At 50.8% G+C, this 16,778-nt stretch overlaps 3 protein-coding genes across 3 annotated transcripts; 1 reads left to right on the plus strand and 2 right to left on the minus strand.

The window, feature by feature from the left end:
* Positions 1-506: 506 nt before the first annotated feature.
* On the plus strand, positions 507-4,862 carry FPSE_10783 (uncharacterized protein; the record flags this gene model as incomplete). Its single annotated transcript, XM_009263900.1, has 3 exons — positions 507-586; positions 638-4,136; positions 4,185-4,862. The coding sequence occupies 3 exons, from the start codon at positions 507-509 to the stop codon at positions 4,860-4,862; spliced, it is 4,257 nt and encodes a 1,418-aa protein (XP_009262175.1).
* A 667-nt stretch (positions 4,863-5,529) lies between these two features.
* On the minus strand, positions 5,530-9,033 carry FPSE_10784 (uncharacterized protein; the record flags this gene model as incomplete). The annotated part of the gene is made up of 4 exons (XM_009263901.1): positions 5,530-6,282; positions 6,331-6,967; positions 7,017-7,237; positions 7,288-9,033. The coding sequence occupies 4 exons, from the start codon at positions 9,031-9,033 to the stop codon at positions 5,530-5,532; spliced, it is 3,357 nt and encodes a 1,118-aa protein (XP_009262176.1).
* A 72-nt stretch (positions 9,034-9,105) lies between these two features.
* FPSE_10785 (uncharacterized protein) lies at positions 9,106-16,044 on the minus strand (the record flags this gene model as incomplete). The annotated part of the gene is made up of 5 exons (XM_009263902.1): positions 9,106-11,857; positions 11,918-12,195; positions 12,369-13,570; positions 13,664-15,495; positions 15,668-16,044. The coding sequence occupies 5 exons, from the start codon at positions 16,042-16,044 to the stop codon at positions 9,106-9,108; spliced, it is 6,441 nt and encodes a 2,146-aa protein (XP_009262177.1).
* Between the last annotated feature and the right edge of the window lie 734 nt (positions 16,045-16,778).

Consider the following 16,778-nt stretch of genomic DNA (forward strand, 5'->3'; position numbering starts at 1 on the left):
CCCCCCCCCTGAATGCACATTGACCTTGAACACTCCGATACTGGCAGAGCTCCATGGTAATCGCTTGCAATTGCATTTGCATGGCCACTGTATGCTCTTTCCTTTCCTTGCAGTGCCTTCCTCCTTTCGTGGTTTTGATTGCATGCTCAACGCGTCATCCCCAACCAAATAATTCACCAGTTCCTCAAGACGGAAGGAGCTCCTGCCTCGTCCCCCTCCTCAGGCAACCCACGGACCATCCATCACCTTCTCCTCCGCTACCCCCATCCAAGTTTCTTCTTCTCTTCTTCATCCATCCTCATCCTCTTCTCTCTTCACCCTCCGTTCCCACCAAGAGAAGACTTTCCTTCTCATTCCCCTCGTTTACTTTCGTTCATCTTCAAGCACACCTCCGCTCGCTTCTGGCACATCGTCTTACACTGCCCGCTTACAGCAGCCTGTCTCCTTGCATTTGCACACACTCTCATCGTCCGGCTCTCTTCTCACGGTGAAGTTCCTCGTACAAGATGCGTATCTCCGCATCTCTCGGGGTCCTTGTGGCCACCGGCCTTTTGGGCCGCTCTGCCTCTCAGGCAACTGACTACGGGTAAGTCAAATGCTGCGCTGTTCAAGACCTTAGACTGACATTCAATGACAGTAACACCAATGGCAGCCCCATCGGCAACCAGCCCGACGGCTCTGGCAATGGCATCCCTGGCAACAATGGGGGAGTGCCCAACACCTTGCCTTACCCAAGTAACACTGCGGGATCTATCCCTGGCTCGGTTCCCAGTGGTGTTGGCCCCGTCGGCCCCGTCTTTCCCGGCGATGACTCCAATGGTCTTCCTCCTTCTGGACCTGTTGGTAATCCTGCCTCTCCCGGTGGTGGTTCCAACGGCCCCTATCCTAGCGGCCTCCCCCCCAATGGACCTGTTGGCGGTCCTGCCTCTCCCGGTGGCAGCTCCAGCGGCTCCTATCCCAACGGCCCCGGCAGCATTCCCGGTAACTTTCCCAGCTCTGGCTCTCCAGACGATGGCTCCAATGGTCTTCCTCCTACTGGACCCGTTGGCGGTCCCGTTTCTCCTGGTGGCAGCTCCAACGGTGGCAGCTCCAACAGTCCCTATCCCAGCGGCCTCCCCTCCAACGGACCTGCTGGCGGTCCTGGAAATCTTCCTGAACCTATTCCCGGGAGCTCTTCAAGCAACGGCCCTGGCAATGCTCCAGGTAGCATCCCAGGTGCTGGATCTGTGATCATTCCTGGCAGTTTCCCCACCAACATCCCCCAAAACGTGCCCGGCTCTCCTGAGTCCACCCCATCTGGTGTCTCTGATATCCCTACCTGCCCCCTCCGCTCTACCAAGACTGTTGTTGTCACTATTTACCCCACGGATAGTCAGAGCGAGTCTGGCTTTCACTGGCCCGATGATTCAGATTCCGATGGATCCTATACCCCAACACCTATGCCTACCAAGCCTCCCGGATTTACTTCATTGCCCTGGAACTCCGGTGTGCCCATCTTCACGACCCTAACACTTGATATCTGGGGTCCTGGTGGCATCCCTTCCGGTTCTGGCTCAGGCAACAACGGCGACACAGGTACCAGCAATGGAAACCAGTCTAATGATGGCACCAGCCCTAGTGATGGCAGCAGTCCTGGAGATGGCTCTGGCAACAACGATGGGACCAATTCGAACAGTGGCAACGGCTCTGACTCCGATGGCGAGGGCGATTCTCACAGCAACCCTGACTCTCCTTTCTTTCCTCCAACTTCTGGCCCCACTGGTGCTCCTCAGTACTCTGACAGCGCTTCCGACGGCTCATCCGCTGGAAATACTGGAGCCTCGGGAATCAACACACTGGCACCCACCCCTCTCCAAACACCCGGCTTTCCCAACGGAGGCATTCCTGGCAACCAGCCCCAGTTTCCCTCCACAGGTCCTGCCCAAGAAGCCAGCGATAGCCTTCCAGCCACCACCCAAGCTGGTCCTGAAGGTCAAGACGGGACTTCTCCTTGGTTCACTAACATTCCTGGTGGAAATGGTGCTGGTCAGCCATCGCCCTCATATGTCACCATCATTGGCCAAGATGGACTTCCCACTGTCATCAGCAGTGGTGGAAATGTGGTCTCAGGTAATGCTCAGCCGTCAGCGGCACCAGGATCCCCCCAGAATGGCAACAACCCAGAACTCCCCGGCGGGGTATCTTCAGGTTTTCCCATCCCTCCTCCGGTGTTCACTGGTATTCCAGGATCTCAGAACCCTTCCAACTCTCCCGCTGGATCCCTACCTGGCAGTGGACCTGATGTAGGTGTCACAACCTGCGCAACATTCACCATCACTGGCTCCGATGGTCTTCCCACCGTCGTGGACTCAACCTGGGTTGTCCCTCTCAGCACACCTTCTTTCGAAGAATCATCCCAACTCTCTGCCACTTTTGACCCCCAAGCCCCACTATCTACCATTTCGTCTGAGCTTGGTCTTCCTACCTTTCCAGTTACTGCATCTGGGTCACCCGAAGATGGACCCGGAGGTGCGGTTACAATCACAAGCACAAGTTTCACAATGATTGGTATCGATGGTAATCCTACTGTGGTGTACACTACTTGGAACATCCCAGCTGCCACCGCTTCATCCGGAGACCCTGGTGATGCTTCGGCCCCTGCCTTTTCTGGGGACTTCGTGACTATCACCGCGCTTCCTCCCGTTGGTTCCTCCGGTCTTGGTGGCGAAATGGGCACTGCTCCTGGCCCAGATGATGCCTCCCAAGTTACAACTTGCACCACTTACACTGTTATTGGCGCTGATGGTCTCCCTACTGTCATTGATTCTACATTTGTTATTTCTGGTCCAGTAAACACTGGTGTTACCATCGGCGGTGACCCTGATCTTCCTTCAGGGGCCTCCGGGGCTCTTCCCAATGGCGTCACATCACCTGCTACTTTCCAAGTCACAAACACCCCCGAGATCTCTTCACCTATCTCCGGTGCTGTCACTGGATCTGGAGGATTCGGCAGTCAAGACACCACAACCTGCACAAGTTACACCATGATTGGCTCAGACGGTCTCCCAACTGTTGTCGACACAACTTGGGTTATACCCGGATCTATCAATACACTGTCCGAACTACCAGCCAACCCATCATTTGTCTCTGACTCGCTTCCATCTGGCCTGCCTAGTGGCGTTACTGGCCCATTGACCTCTGTAGGCAATCCATCCAACGGTAACCAGGGAAACATGCCTGGCATCACCACCTGCATCACATACACTACGATTGGACAAGATGGCCTCCCAACCGTCGTTGACACAACATTTGTGATTCCCGTGGCTACTGAAGCGCCTTCTGGAACAGACCTGTCAGTCACGACCGCCAATGGCGGCGGCCAGATTGGTTCGTCACCCAACCCTAGTGGAGCTTACACTACCACCACGACAGCTGCGATCCTGGGCCCGGATGGCAACCCAACACCAACAGTGCAGACTATTGTTTTCAGCGACTCTTCCGCCCTCGGAGTTTCAGCCAGTGCTCCCCAGGGTGCAACCTCAGGCGTTACACTCTCAGGCATTTCTGGACCCCTATTCACCTCCGGAGACTGGACTACTCTTTCCACAGACACCCCGAGCCTCAATGGATACGACGATGGTATCCCCGATGCTTCCATGTCAGCTATACTTACCGATGGTAGTGCCGCTGCAGAAGGTACATCCGTGATTGGTACAACCACTGGAACCCTCACTTGGACTGTTACCTCCATAACCAACCCTCCTGGTGCCCCTATCTTCTCAGATGGCGCTGCTCAGCCTCCATTTGTGTCCAACCCTTCAGATGGTGCCCCTGATGGCCAGGCTCAGCCCGCCTATGGATCCCTTGCCACTGAAAGTACTCTGTGGCCTCTTTCTGCTGTTCAGACCTCCACCTGGACCAACATCATCAAGGCCGAGACCACCTCTTATACATTCAACTACCCTCTTACTACCCTCGCCACCGTCAACGTACCCATGAGGCGGCTTGCTCGTCGCCAGGCCATGACTGCCTGGTCGAACTCAACCACTTCTTTGTCGAGTGCAACATCCGTATCCGCATCCACGACCACAATCTCAGATGCCAGCTCTCCCACTGTTTGTCCTGATGGTGGAAGCATTGGTAACACTACAATTGATGTAAGTTCCCCTATCCTAACCATTTTGTGCTCCGCTAACTCCATCCAGTTCGACAACTCCAAGCCTGGACCGCTCTTCAACCCGGTTGAGAACATTTGGTTCTCTGGTGGCTTCCTTATTGCACCCCCAACTTCAAAACAGCCCCAGCCATATATCCCCTCCTCTGGCGGTCAGCTCGTGGAGTTCGTCCCTCCCGCTCTTTCGAATACTACAACTACGATCTCAGGAGACGTAGCTCAGATTGGTGTAGGACCTCATGCCGCCAGTCCCTGTTTCCGCTTCGACTTCTTTGGTGCGAACCTTGGATGCGATGCCCGCGGAGACGAAAAGTGGTGTGAGTTTGATATCTCAGCCTACCGCTGGAACGAGACTTCATCCACCGAAGAATCGATCGCTTGGTCGGAAACCAAGCAAGTCCCTGCTTGTCCCAAGTTCTCTGAGGGCGGTTACCAGCTGACCCGAGTTGACCTGGATGGGTACAAGGACCTCTCATCAATCCTGATCACGTTGCGTGTCTCGTCAAACCTTCGAGTCTGGTGGGGAGATGATTTCCGTGTTGGTTGGAGCGACAACAGCTGTATCGCTGCATCTTGCCGCGCAAATGCGCCCTCTCAGGTCGTCAAACGAGAGACTGTTATTTCAGCTCTACGACAAGGTGTCTACCGATGGACACCGTATGAGCTCAAGCGATTTGACGACAGTCTGGTGTGGGAGTCTGCCAACTGAATGATGTCACATTGCACAACAACTTATTTGCATCAGCACATGGCGCATTCATGTCGAGCGATTTGCTCTGTATTATTTTCACGATTTGAAACGAATTTTCTTGGACGGGCGGTGTAATGCTTCATGCTGGGACACGGGTTTAATTGAGAGGCAGTTAAATGGATGGGAGAGCATCATGTCAGATATGATCGGATAACTCTTAACCCAAGTAATCAAGATAAAAATGTAGTACTTCTCTCAAAACTTGACGAAATGTAACGCGTGAGCCCCTTATCAATATTATCTAACGAGTGTATCGAGGCATGTTCCAATGCTGAAGACCTCTCGTTAATTGCTGCAACGCACTGCTCCTCGCCGCAGATCTGTCAGAGTCTCAGCACTGACTCATATATGTAGCCTATGATCAAGAGTCTGGCCCTCTCATGAATAACAATACTTTCTGGTCTGACTAAAACCCGTGGGCGCGAAGCAACTGTCGAGTATGAACTACATAGGGGGGATGCTGTAGCAAAGCCCAAACCTGGGAGTCCTGGGACTATGAAGGGCAATTCACTGGTTCGTTCACGCAGGTCATGGTTAAGAGGATGAATTGTTCAAATGAATCTATTACACAATCATACATTCTGTCCCAAACTGAGTTGTTCCTGTCTACCCTTTATGCACTTACTTAGTCACTCGAGGACGTGCTGCCGTACTCGGACTCATCATACTCGATCTCATCATCGCTCGAGTCGGTACAAGCTTCATTGGCACCCATGTCGTCCACCCCGTCTTCTCCATCATCTTGATGCTCGTGTTTATCAGTTGGAACACTGATAGGGAGTGGGGCCATGGTGTCATTGCATTCGATAGAGAAATGCTCGGCCTGCTTGAAGAAGATGTGATCTTCTTGTAGGCGTTTGCCTTGGCTGACAAAGCCCATTGGGCTGTGAGCAAAGTCCTGGCCTCGGCGACGGACTGCGAGCCACTCTTGCAAAAAGGTCAAGGGAGTCTGGACAAGCTGCTTTTGTTCGCGTGCAGTGGGCTTACTCACTTCGCCACCCTCCAGGCTGACTTCGTCTCCAAGGCTTTCACCATCCCCTTCGACGCCACTTTCCGTAGTAGCCTCCTGTATTCCAAGGAGGGCGCACATGGACAAGTACTCTTCCCATTCGAAATAAAGCCGTCCACTGTAAATTCCCAGCTCGATCTGCAGCCAGCCTGGCGCCTTCCAAGACGTAGGCAGAGGGGGGATGCTATGGAAGTTCATGTCGTTGAACTGAAGCATTTTCCGGGTTATTGGTGCAGAATAAACAAGGAGATGTGTATTAACATTGACATTGAGGTTTCTCATGAGAGGGATCAGAGCCTCAGCCTCTTCGGGTATGATAATAACAGCGATGTCAGCGACCGAACTCCAAAGAATCCAGTTAACAGGACGCTAAGATTTTGTCAGTAAGGCTTAACTCAACTACTTTGTGATACGTACCAAGAAGTTATCCATGGAGAGGTCGCCATGAGGCCTGATTGTTCGTCCGAATTCGACTGTTTCGAAAAGCTTGGACTTTGTGGCTTCGGATTGCACTTTGAACTTACGACCGATGCCAGTTCTCGCAAGCGCGCGGGATACATGGACGAAGTAGTTGTTGTCTGCGGGGAGCCTGCCGGTTCTGATAAAAGCTTCGAGGCTGGCATTGAGACCCGGAAAGGAGAGCGCTGCATAATGCTGGGGTTTCTTGACCTGTCGAACAGATTCAACTTCAAATGCAACCTCTCTTTCCTGCTCTACCTCTTGTAGAGCAGACGCGTGGACTGCTTTTCCAGTGTCTTGAAAGGTCTTTCGTCGGGCATTGAGCTCCAGAATAAAGCCTTTGAGAATCTCATTACTCGACGTGTGCATACCGGGCAGACGGCTCTTCGTCTTTGGTTCGTAGAGGCTTTGCAAGCTTTGCTTCTCGTCCTGTTTGATCTCCTGCACGTATGACTTTCGCTCCGCCTTGATGGTTAGGAACTTGGGATGGTCTAGTGCGGCTTGCATTCGTCGGCAATAGTCCATTCCTTGAGAGTAGTACAGGGGCTGTAGTTGTTCGATTTGGTCACAGGTATTGTCCAAAAGCCACTGTATACTAAAGAAGACGTTAGATAAACTGGGAATGTATACTAGAGCAAACTTACACATCGGCCGAGTCGATTTGATCGTGCATAGTTATGCCCTGGAGATCAGCAATGCTTTGGTGGACTTCGGGGGGGATAAAGAAGGCAATAGATTGCGTTGTTCCGAGCTGCCGAAGGCGCATGGCAGCCTGTACAGTGTGATCCTTCGTTTGGCCAAGTCGTAGAGTTAGGGCACCTTTGGCACCAGGAGGTAACCTGAGATCAGTGCCGCGAGTGTGTGCCTATTTTCACGTTAGTATGATCGATTTACTCAATGCAGTATCTTCCATACCTCATCTAGATAGATTAGACAATTGCTGAGATCGTCTGCAAAAGGAGACGCAATAAGTGGTGTTCTTCGTCCTTCCCTCGTCACGATCCAAGGTTTGTTGTCCTCATCAAAATACAAGCCTGCCAAGGCATGGTGGTCGATCCTCAACCATTCTCTGACCAAGGTAATGTTGTCCATTTCTAGGATTTGTGCACCAGCATCAATCAAAATACGGATTGACATCCATTTCAAGCAATTTAGAAGATCGAGTTCAGACGCTCTTCCAAGGTTCGACTTCTGTACGTCCTGTGGTAAAATACAATGCCGGTTTCGTGGATGAAGAAGATATGTGAGAACCTCGGCACTGGTGTGATGAAGACTGTTCAAGTCTTGCTGTTCAATGTTTAGCGGTAGCATTGTTCGGTTGTCGTTTGTACCGCTGAAGCCTGTACTCAGTGATTTGTCCGTTGGGCCCTTCGAATTCTCTGAAGTGATGCCGAGTGATGACAGAGGGATATCCCAGCCGTTCGATTGCAGTTTCACCTCGAACTGTTTTGCATGTCGTGGGAACACAAAATTGTTCAAAAAGTAATCGACGACAACACCATTGTACCGGACGATTTTCCATATCTCGCACAGCTGCATTTCGTCATCCACGTTGATGGAGTTCCATGCCTTGAGAGATGGCGGAAAGTTCTCTGTACTGCCTGTCCATGTATCGTACTCGGTCGAAGGGTCGTCGGACTTCAAGATGTGTTCTAGAGACTGTCTAAGCTGGGACAGATTAACACCGTCATAGTAAAATGCTAGGCAAGTGAAAAGAATAGCCACGTCCGGGTGACCCCATTCGGACTGGTCGCTAGGAACGCCTTTGGCATGAAACGGGACGGCGATCGGGTCACGTTGAGGGTGAAGGCCATATTCAACGTTCCAGCGCTTCTTCAGTGTCATCATCAGGATGCGATTGACAAGGAGACCACGGAGAAGGTAAATCGTTTGCTTTAAGCTAGGCTTGTCTGGCGACAGATTGCGAACAAGTTTGATACTTGTAGGTCGTGGTCTAGCTGAGGAGATGAATTCCTTGACAGCAACCCGATCCTTGGCCAGCATTACCTGCTCAGTTAACGGTAGTATACCTCCAGCACCTTGACAGATATCTGCCGTCAGTCTGCGGACCAATTCGTCCTCAACATCCTGTCGAAGAAAGAAGACAAAGGGAAAGCCCCCACCTGCTCGACGAATGACGCTAATAGAATGAGGAAACACATTGGAAAGATCGTATAAATGGTTGTCAACAAGTCGAAGCACAGCTTCAGCAACAAGCCATCGGTGTGGGTGACCATCAACTGTCGTCTGAGAACCAGACGGATAGATTAGTTGTGTTCGGACTGCCAGGGTATAATCAGACTCGTCAAGAATATCCCGTGAAATTCTGCTAAGCCAGTCGTGTACTTTGATCATTGGCCCTGCCTGTTGGGGTTGCTCATCTAGAAGCCGTTGCCGGCCACTGAGCATGAAAGACATGTGGTGTTCAGGCTGACAGATCATCACACCTGCGGACTTAAGCATTTCCAAATGAATAGAGTGATATGCTCGGATGTTCTTCTCAGTAGTGGGTGTCCTTCGGGAGAAAGGAACATGTCGTATGCCACGGCCTAGGATGCCTCCGAGTCTGGCTTGCAGTAGCTGGGCCGTTTGTTGAAGCAAAGCTTTTGGTACAATGATTCGAACAAGCTGTTTCTTGTTCGCGAGAGCTGCAGCCGCCATCGGAATGATACAAGATGTTTTGCCTACAGAATTTGTTAGCTGCTCTGAACGCCGTGTCAACAGTTCTTTTAATTACTTGCCTTGGCCCATATTCATCTGTAGAACAGAGTTGGATCCGGACTCGGGCGAAATTGTCGCCAAAGCGACATCAATCTGGACAGGGCGAATCATCATATCAGACTCGATCTCAAGAAGTAGCCAATCTGGATATTCTTCTGGGCTCCAATTTGAGTGACCCTCGTTGGAGTCTTCTTCGTGGTACCTGCCGGATACTTTCTTCAACGCTAGATCATGAAGGCGAACCTCTCTTTGGTATTTGGTGATATTGATTCCCATGTTGAGAAGGGCCTTTTTCATTCCACTCCCAAAGTGAGAACCCTGGGATGCTACAGAACCGAGGCAAGAGAGCAAGGTTGATTTCATCACAATTGGCCATAGGTTTCCAGCCTTAAGCCAGAAGATGCGTCTCTGTGAACAAACTTGACTCGGCACATTTAGGGCTGAGCTGATGGCATAGAACCCGTCTTCGATAGTTTTGGAACTCAGTGAGATAGCAGCATCCCGTGTCTGCATGACGCCAGTAAATCGTTGCGAGGTATCAAGCCGCTCAAATGCATTCAAGCTTTGCTGGAAATCATCGGCGTAGCGGCGTCTAACTGCCGACTTGGAGGAGCCCAAGCGCTGGGCAATCGTTCGCAGTTTTGCGGCGGACTCAGTCACTTGCCGGCCTGTAGGGAACAAATTTGCGCCAGTCTTTGCAATGCCAAACCTCCGTCCATTGGCAACAGATCCTGCACCTGTACCTCTGTTACTATTCCATGCAAAGTTACCAAAACGTTGGATAAAGTCGTTTTCGCTCAGAAAAGGCCGTTCTGTTGATCCACGGCATTCCGTCGGAGTGGTATTTTCTCCAGTAGTCACCTTGACAATGTGGTACGGTTTCGCCAGTAGTTGACGCAAGTCCACGAGCTCGCCTCCCCGTATCCTCACGGTGTAAACCTCCTCCGAGGAAGGCACTGGGGGAGGTTCGTACCTCTCATCCAGTGTACGTCTGTCAAGAATAGCTTGGACTTCTTTCACATGTTCGGCTAAGTCTCTGTTCATGAACAGGCGTCTCCATTCTGGGCGGATAGCCTCCAAAGCAGGCCCGATATCGATCAGGAGTGAACGTTCCAGGCCGCTTACAGTAGGCTCTAAGCATGGCCACTGGCTCAGAAGGTGATTGGCGAAGAACTTGCAGTCTTCTTCCACCTTGGATTCATGTTTAGCACGCTCGATCTGCAACTTTCTCAGAACCTTGCCACTTGAGTATTGTCCCAGTCCCGCGGCAACACTCTCTGCCGGGGCGACTTTATAGGGTTTGAGAAGTTGGAGGACATAGTCAAGCTGTGGCGTCTGGTTTGGTTGAAAATGTTCGAACTCCTCCCACTGTGGGAGGTCAAGATCATTGAGATCTGCAAAGACTGCAGATGCAACCAAAGTTCTCAGAAGTGGCATGTTTGCATCCAGATGGAATGACATTGGCCCAAGTAGGTACATCAACTTGTAACGGTCAACAGCCGCCTCGCGAGCAAATCGGACTAGCGACCCCCACGATTGAAGAATGTCAACCTTCAGCTTCTCATTGAGAGAGGTCGCATCCAAAGGAGCCACAAACCCGCCAATAGTCCCGCCTTGTGAGAGTATTTGGGCCAATCCATCCGTAGTCTTGAAGTTCTTTGGCCACTGACGGATCAAGTGAGTAACCTCGAGCACGTTGCGATGCATGATGTTGTTGACAGTAGGTCGGTCTCGAGACGCATAGTGGCGATTTACGGGTTGCGCACGACTGGAAGCACTTTCCAAATATCTTTCAACAGCTTCTTGTCGCAACATTACCCGTGCGTGTAGGTGTGGCTCACCAGCAGGAGGTAACTCAGGTTGTTCAATGGCAGCTTGGTCCTTTGTTGCGAATATCGCCAAAGTTGCAGAACCCTCTAGGATCCGGTCCACTATAGGTCGGAAGGCAGAGCTTTGTAGTCTCAGAGGTAACTCGTCAATCCAGTAATCTGTTCGCATTACTTTGAGTTCTTGGGGGTAATAGACTCTCTGAGGCGTTAGTTGAGCAATCCTCCGCAACACAGCCATGGAAGGGGGCGTGAGTGGTGTCCATGGTTGTGAAATACCTGCTTGGAGCCACTGAATTGCTTCCTCAGTTCCAGTGCGACCCGTCAAAGGGTCTGGCAAAAGAAACGAGGTGCAGGCATGAAGGAGCGCCTTAGTGAACACCAGCGTAGGCTCCGGTGCGCAGTCAATCCTCCCCAAAGTTGTGTTGATGTTGAACCTACCATACTTGCCTGTCGCCGTAAATCTCACCGTAACATGACATCCGTCCGACTGCGCAACCAGGTGACCCAAGGGCACCAAGATAGACCTATGCATAGGGTTGGTAAGGCTAGTACATACTAGCTTGCTGCGTAGGCCGTACCAGGTCCCAGCATCCTGGTTTTCGTCAATCTGGCACTGCAGTTGAGGTGACTGAAGTAGTCGGTTCTTGTTTGTATGAAAAGTAAGGTTCAGTCTTCGAAGTTCAACGGCAAGGTTACGGCCTTCAGGTTGGTACACTAGAATCTGGTCACGATCCTCAAGAGAGTCGAGGATTCTAGTGACACGGTTGAACAGCGGACTGTAAGTGTTGATCACATAGTCTTTAGCCGGTTTCCCCTTGTAAAGTCGTTTTCTAGTACAGGTGGAATCTTGAATACTAAGGACGAAGAACTTGAAGTCACTTTCCGGCCAGGGCCTCGTTTTTCTGGTTATCAAGACCTCGCCATTCCTTAGATTCCTATATTTGTTAGTCAAACTGTGGGAAGTATCGTGATATTCTGCAATGGGGTAGACTTACAGCCAGTGGAAGCAATCATCCACTAATGGGCCTGGTAAGTCGGAATGAATGCCATTACGGAACTTCTCTCGAGGTATGAGCTGCAATGAATATGGCTTGCGGAAGGCTCTCACGAGTATTTCCCCCGTTTCGCTATAGCCGACATGAACTTGGTAATGGCGAGGGGTTACGCAGAGACTATATTGCATTGCGGGACGGTTTGACGGGAACGTCATAAGAGATTGGTTTCCAAAAAGCTCCTCCAATACGACTGCATGATTTGGGTCTTGTGGAAGTTTCTGTGAAGCAAGTTAGCATTATGGAGTCAACTGCAGTTATAAGTCGAACGCGAAGGGGTTGAATGAGAATTCATGAGGCAAAAGAACCATAGAGTTAGGCGTAACATGCCAGGAGGTTTTCTCTGGGATCCTATTCCTTCCCCCTTCTGGTCGAGCGATTAGAATAGACTCACCCCCATCGGACGACCGTCCACAAGCAAGGTCCCTTGCACAAAGTTATAGAAGACCATCTGGTCCACAGTATCGAGAGCCTCGCCTACTCTGGTGCGACAAGAGATCCAACGTGGCGCTTCGGGGTCCAGTTTCAGTTCATTGAACGTCCTAGCACATCCCTCCTCTTCTGGCCACATTTCCCGAAGCGAAAGGCGGAAGGCCTCGGGATTCTGAAGGATAGATTCGGATACCAACCCAGAAACACGGTATGAAAGTCGAATATCCCGAATGATGGCATGTTGGAGGATCTGTGGTAGAGCTTCTAGTTTGACTACAAGATTGTCGTTCAGCATAATGCTGCTTTGAATGTAAGTCTCCAGAGCAGTGGCATCCAGTCCCAGTGGTCCATGTGCCAGAGGAGTAAATGTGCGCTTGCACAAAATGGCAGCCCACAATGCATATTGCTGGAATCGCTGGGCTGTTTCAGCGTCTACAAACTTGTAAGATTCGACACGGAGAAGTTTGAACCAGCGGACGCAGGTAGCTCTGGCTCGCAAGAGGAGAGAAATTGCGCCATCGGCGATGCTAGGCATATTGGCTTCCCATGCAAAGTCCAATGTGCGAATCGTGAAAGTGATGATCAGCTCCATCAGATGGGTTTCTCTCCAGTTGGCGGACAGACTGTCGAGGCGAAACGAGAGCTGTTCGAGGAACCTCATACAGAATGTCGGGTCATGGAATACTTCGTGAATAAGTCTGAAAGTACTTCCGGTACTGTCCAAGGGGCCACACTGGATAGCTAGATGACACAGAAGCATCACAGTTGCATCATTAGAAAAGTTCAAGTTGGCAGATGCCAGCTCCGTGAGGATCGACAACCAACGCCTAGACTTGCCTGAAGCAACTGTCTGAAATGCAAGGTACTCATGCACATTGATTCCCTGAGGACATCTCGATGCTGTTGCCATGATCTCGTAGGATGAGGCTCCATAGATACTCTTGGCGGAGGTGTCTTGTATGATCTGAGAGAACGTGGATTGTGGTGAGCGAGGGATCTGAAGCTTTACATGTTGTAAGAAGCTAAGGTGTCCTCGGCGACTGGGCCACCGCTTCGAGCGATCATCACAATAGGTCAACTTCAGTCCGTTTGGCCGACAAACCCCTGATCGACCATCATCCCATTCAACGGGGAATCTCAAAGTGGCATAATGTGTTGTGAGGACTAAATGCGCCACCATTGTAAGCATAGGTTTGACAAATTCATAAATGAAGACAATGTGGAGGTCTTAGGAAAGGGACTACAGTCTGAACTTACATGGCTTGGTGACGGATGCCAGAGAGCAACTCATGGATGAGTTGTTAGAAAATTGATGCAATTGCTGATATTCCCGAGCCCAACACTTTGGTTCAATGCCTTCCTCCGCTGGCATAGCCAGGTACGACATGATAGTCCAGGTTACATCTCGATAGGTCGCCAAAGTCTGGGGACAGAGGAGCTCAAAAATCACAGCCTTTGCGACGAACGGATCGGAAGGCAGAGGATGTTCGTAGGCCTGTATCTGAATTCTGTTCATCGTGCGCTTCAAGAAGCACCGACGACAGTTCTGGTCATCGTGTACAGGCAGAGCGAATGGGTCGTTGTCATTAACCAAGTACAGACACGTGCTCTCATCCACACTTTTGGATAATCGAGCGTATTCTTCGGTCTTGGTCCTCCACTCCTTCTCCTTATTAGTGCGCATACTCGTGGCCCAAGTTTCGATTGACTCATGTAAGTCCTTCATCTCATCAGACATGTCGGACGAGTCATAGAAACGATGTGCAAAAGACCCACGGACCGGGTCATCGAAGATGCTCACGGTCGACCCTCTACATGAAGCAATACGATCTTGAAGATAGACTTGGACTCCTTGAAGTCGCTTCATCTCGGCTACCGTGGGAAGGATTAAAACATCAATCATCTCTGGACGGAAAAGAGGATGGAATTCTCCCAGGATAGGATAGAGTGAACATGCGGCCTTGTCCATGGTAACCCAAAGATCCATGATGTTTAGGATCATCGTGCTCTTGAGCTCAGGAATGTCCACGTAAACGTAAGCTCGTGGTAGATATTCCTTGATGAAAGTGCTTGCCTTTTCGATCGTTGGGCGGGGAAAAGGACCGCAGTCGTCACAGAATTTGTTGTAAGACCTCTCTTTTTCTATCAACTTGAAATGTTCGCGAGCGAACGAGCTCAAGTGTTGCTTGGCGGCTTCTGCAACACTGATGGTGTTCTGTTGCTTTAGTCCAAATCTGACAGGTCGAGTGAACCCTTGCCAAATCTTGTACAAATACTGTCCAGTGATCTTCAAGTCCACTCGTGTATCTTCAAAAGTTGCTTGTTTTGGAAGAACGGGGATGGTCTTGGTCATGGCGAATCTCTGTTGCTTCCAAGAAGCCTCAATGAACTGGTTTGCCTTTGAGACTGCATTCTGAATGCCTGGGCTGAGGCGTGAGAACAGATACTCGACCCTGTCAGTTGTACTGGGGTCTTGAGCCCTCTCGTTGTCAAGATCCAACTTGACTAGACGTCTGCAGATCTTCTTCTTGAGGAAGTCTAACCGATCTATACCGATGTTCGTTCGCTGCACATGGCTGAGGAACTCACTAAAGAGGTGCGCCAGCAAAAACTTGTACTCGATACGGCCAACCTCGCCTCCAAGACGTTGGGCAAGGTAGCGGGAAATGGCGACACGCAACACAAGCCAGTACGGGAGTCGTCTCCAAGGCTTTTCGGCATTCCTCCATAGGACATCATCTCGCACCATCTTCTGCAAAAGAGTTGGTGCAAGTCGGCGGCCGCTCTGTTGGAGGATTCCCATGAGCATGGAGGATATGAGAGCGGGCTCAGAAGCGTTCCGGTACTCGGGCATCGAAGCTCCAGCTTTGAGTGCATGGGCGGAGAACTCTGATAGAGTTTCGCGAGATGCATTGTCGAGGAAATTGGCAAGGTGTGAAACGAAGCCATTCTCGCGGAAAGTGTCAAGCGGAACAGCCACTGCACAACCAGGGAAGTCCCACTGAAGAGCGTTATCGGTCGCTAGAACATCTTCGTTGCGAGCTGAAGTTTCGAAGGCCTCGAAGACTACTGAGGCACCAAGGACTGGACTGTTTGAAATGTCAGTAAGGCAAATTATGACTGCTATTACCTGCCTATCTTTAGGAAGGAAGGGTGAGGGAAGGGAAAGTGGGCCCAGGCCCGTGCCGGGTGGGGGATAGCTCCGGGTCGGGAACAGCTCCGGACGGGATGGGTGTTGCGGACGGGAGGCGAGTAACTTACTCAAGGGATCGACGGATGTAGAGTGCACAATTCTGACTTGATACATAAACGGCCAAAAAATCCGAGTCTCCGAGGCCGCTCAGTTCTCTTGCAAGGGCAGTGCGGTCGACATGACCTCCGATGTGGATACTCTTGGTGGTCTCTAAGCCACGTCGGACGGAGTCCCATATGGCGCTGTGTCCATTATTAGGAAGGCTTTGAAGATGCTTTACAGATGCAAGCAGACGATCTGTAAGGGCATTTTCTATGCCGGTCAGGTTTGAATCCTGCCTGTGAGGAAGGTGAGGAGGGAGAGCAAGATGGTTGTAGAGGGCTTCGTCAAGCGATAGAGCTCGCTCCTGCCGCTGCTGGCCTTGACTTTTCAGCCTCGCGGCCATGATGCTGAAGGTACGTAGATTTCTCAGATGAATGCAAGTGATCTAGGCACAGGATTAGTAGTGAAGATCGTAGGGTAGGAGAGCAAATCATACCAGCACAGGGTTGACAACGGGGAAATAAGAGAGGAATGGTTTGGAGGAGAAGAAGAAGAAGGGAAGAAGAATGCGATGGGAGGGGGACCGAGGGATCAATAACAAACAATCCAAGGCTGTCGATGTGAATGCGAATGCTTTTTTTTTTTTGCGGCTGCCAGCTGTTGACGGCTGGCACTCACTTTAGGTAAATTGCTTAACCGGACGAAAATACCGATGACCCCTTGGTCCAGGCTGTATATGCAGTAAAGCTGGCCTAATGTTTTCATCAGTCACTAAATCAGCACAACAATCGCACAGTTAATGGTCCTCCAAATTAGAATCATGATCAATCAATTCATTCGCTTTTGCGAACATCTACAAAAGGTTTCCAAGGATGGTTGAAAATGATGTGGGTCGATATATACAAACCAAAAAGGTACATTCAAGAATCACAGCCGAGTGAAGCAGCCTTTTCAGCAAACAATCCATGGAGCAGAAACGCCTAGGCCAATGACCGAGTGAATGCAGGGGACTCGAATCGAAGGATACAAGTAACGTTTGGCCAGCTGCAGGGGGCCGACTGTTGTTGGTCGTCCATAGAGGTAGTCACCCTCCTGATAGACAGCTAGCCGGCCTCGTGCAGAACACTCCAGGCTCAT

The sequence above is a fragment of the Fusarium pseudograminearum genome, chromosome 4 (assembly GCF_000303195.2).
Source record: "Fusarium pseudograminearum CS3096 chromosome 4, whole genome shotgun sequence".
Taxonomy (NCBI): Eukaryota; Fungi; Ascomycota; class Sordariomycetes; order Hypocreales; family Nectriaceae; genus Fusarium; species Fusarium pseudograminearum.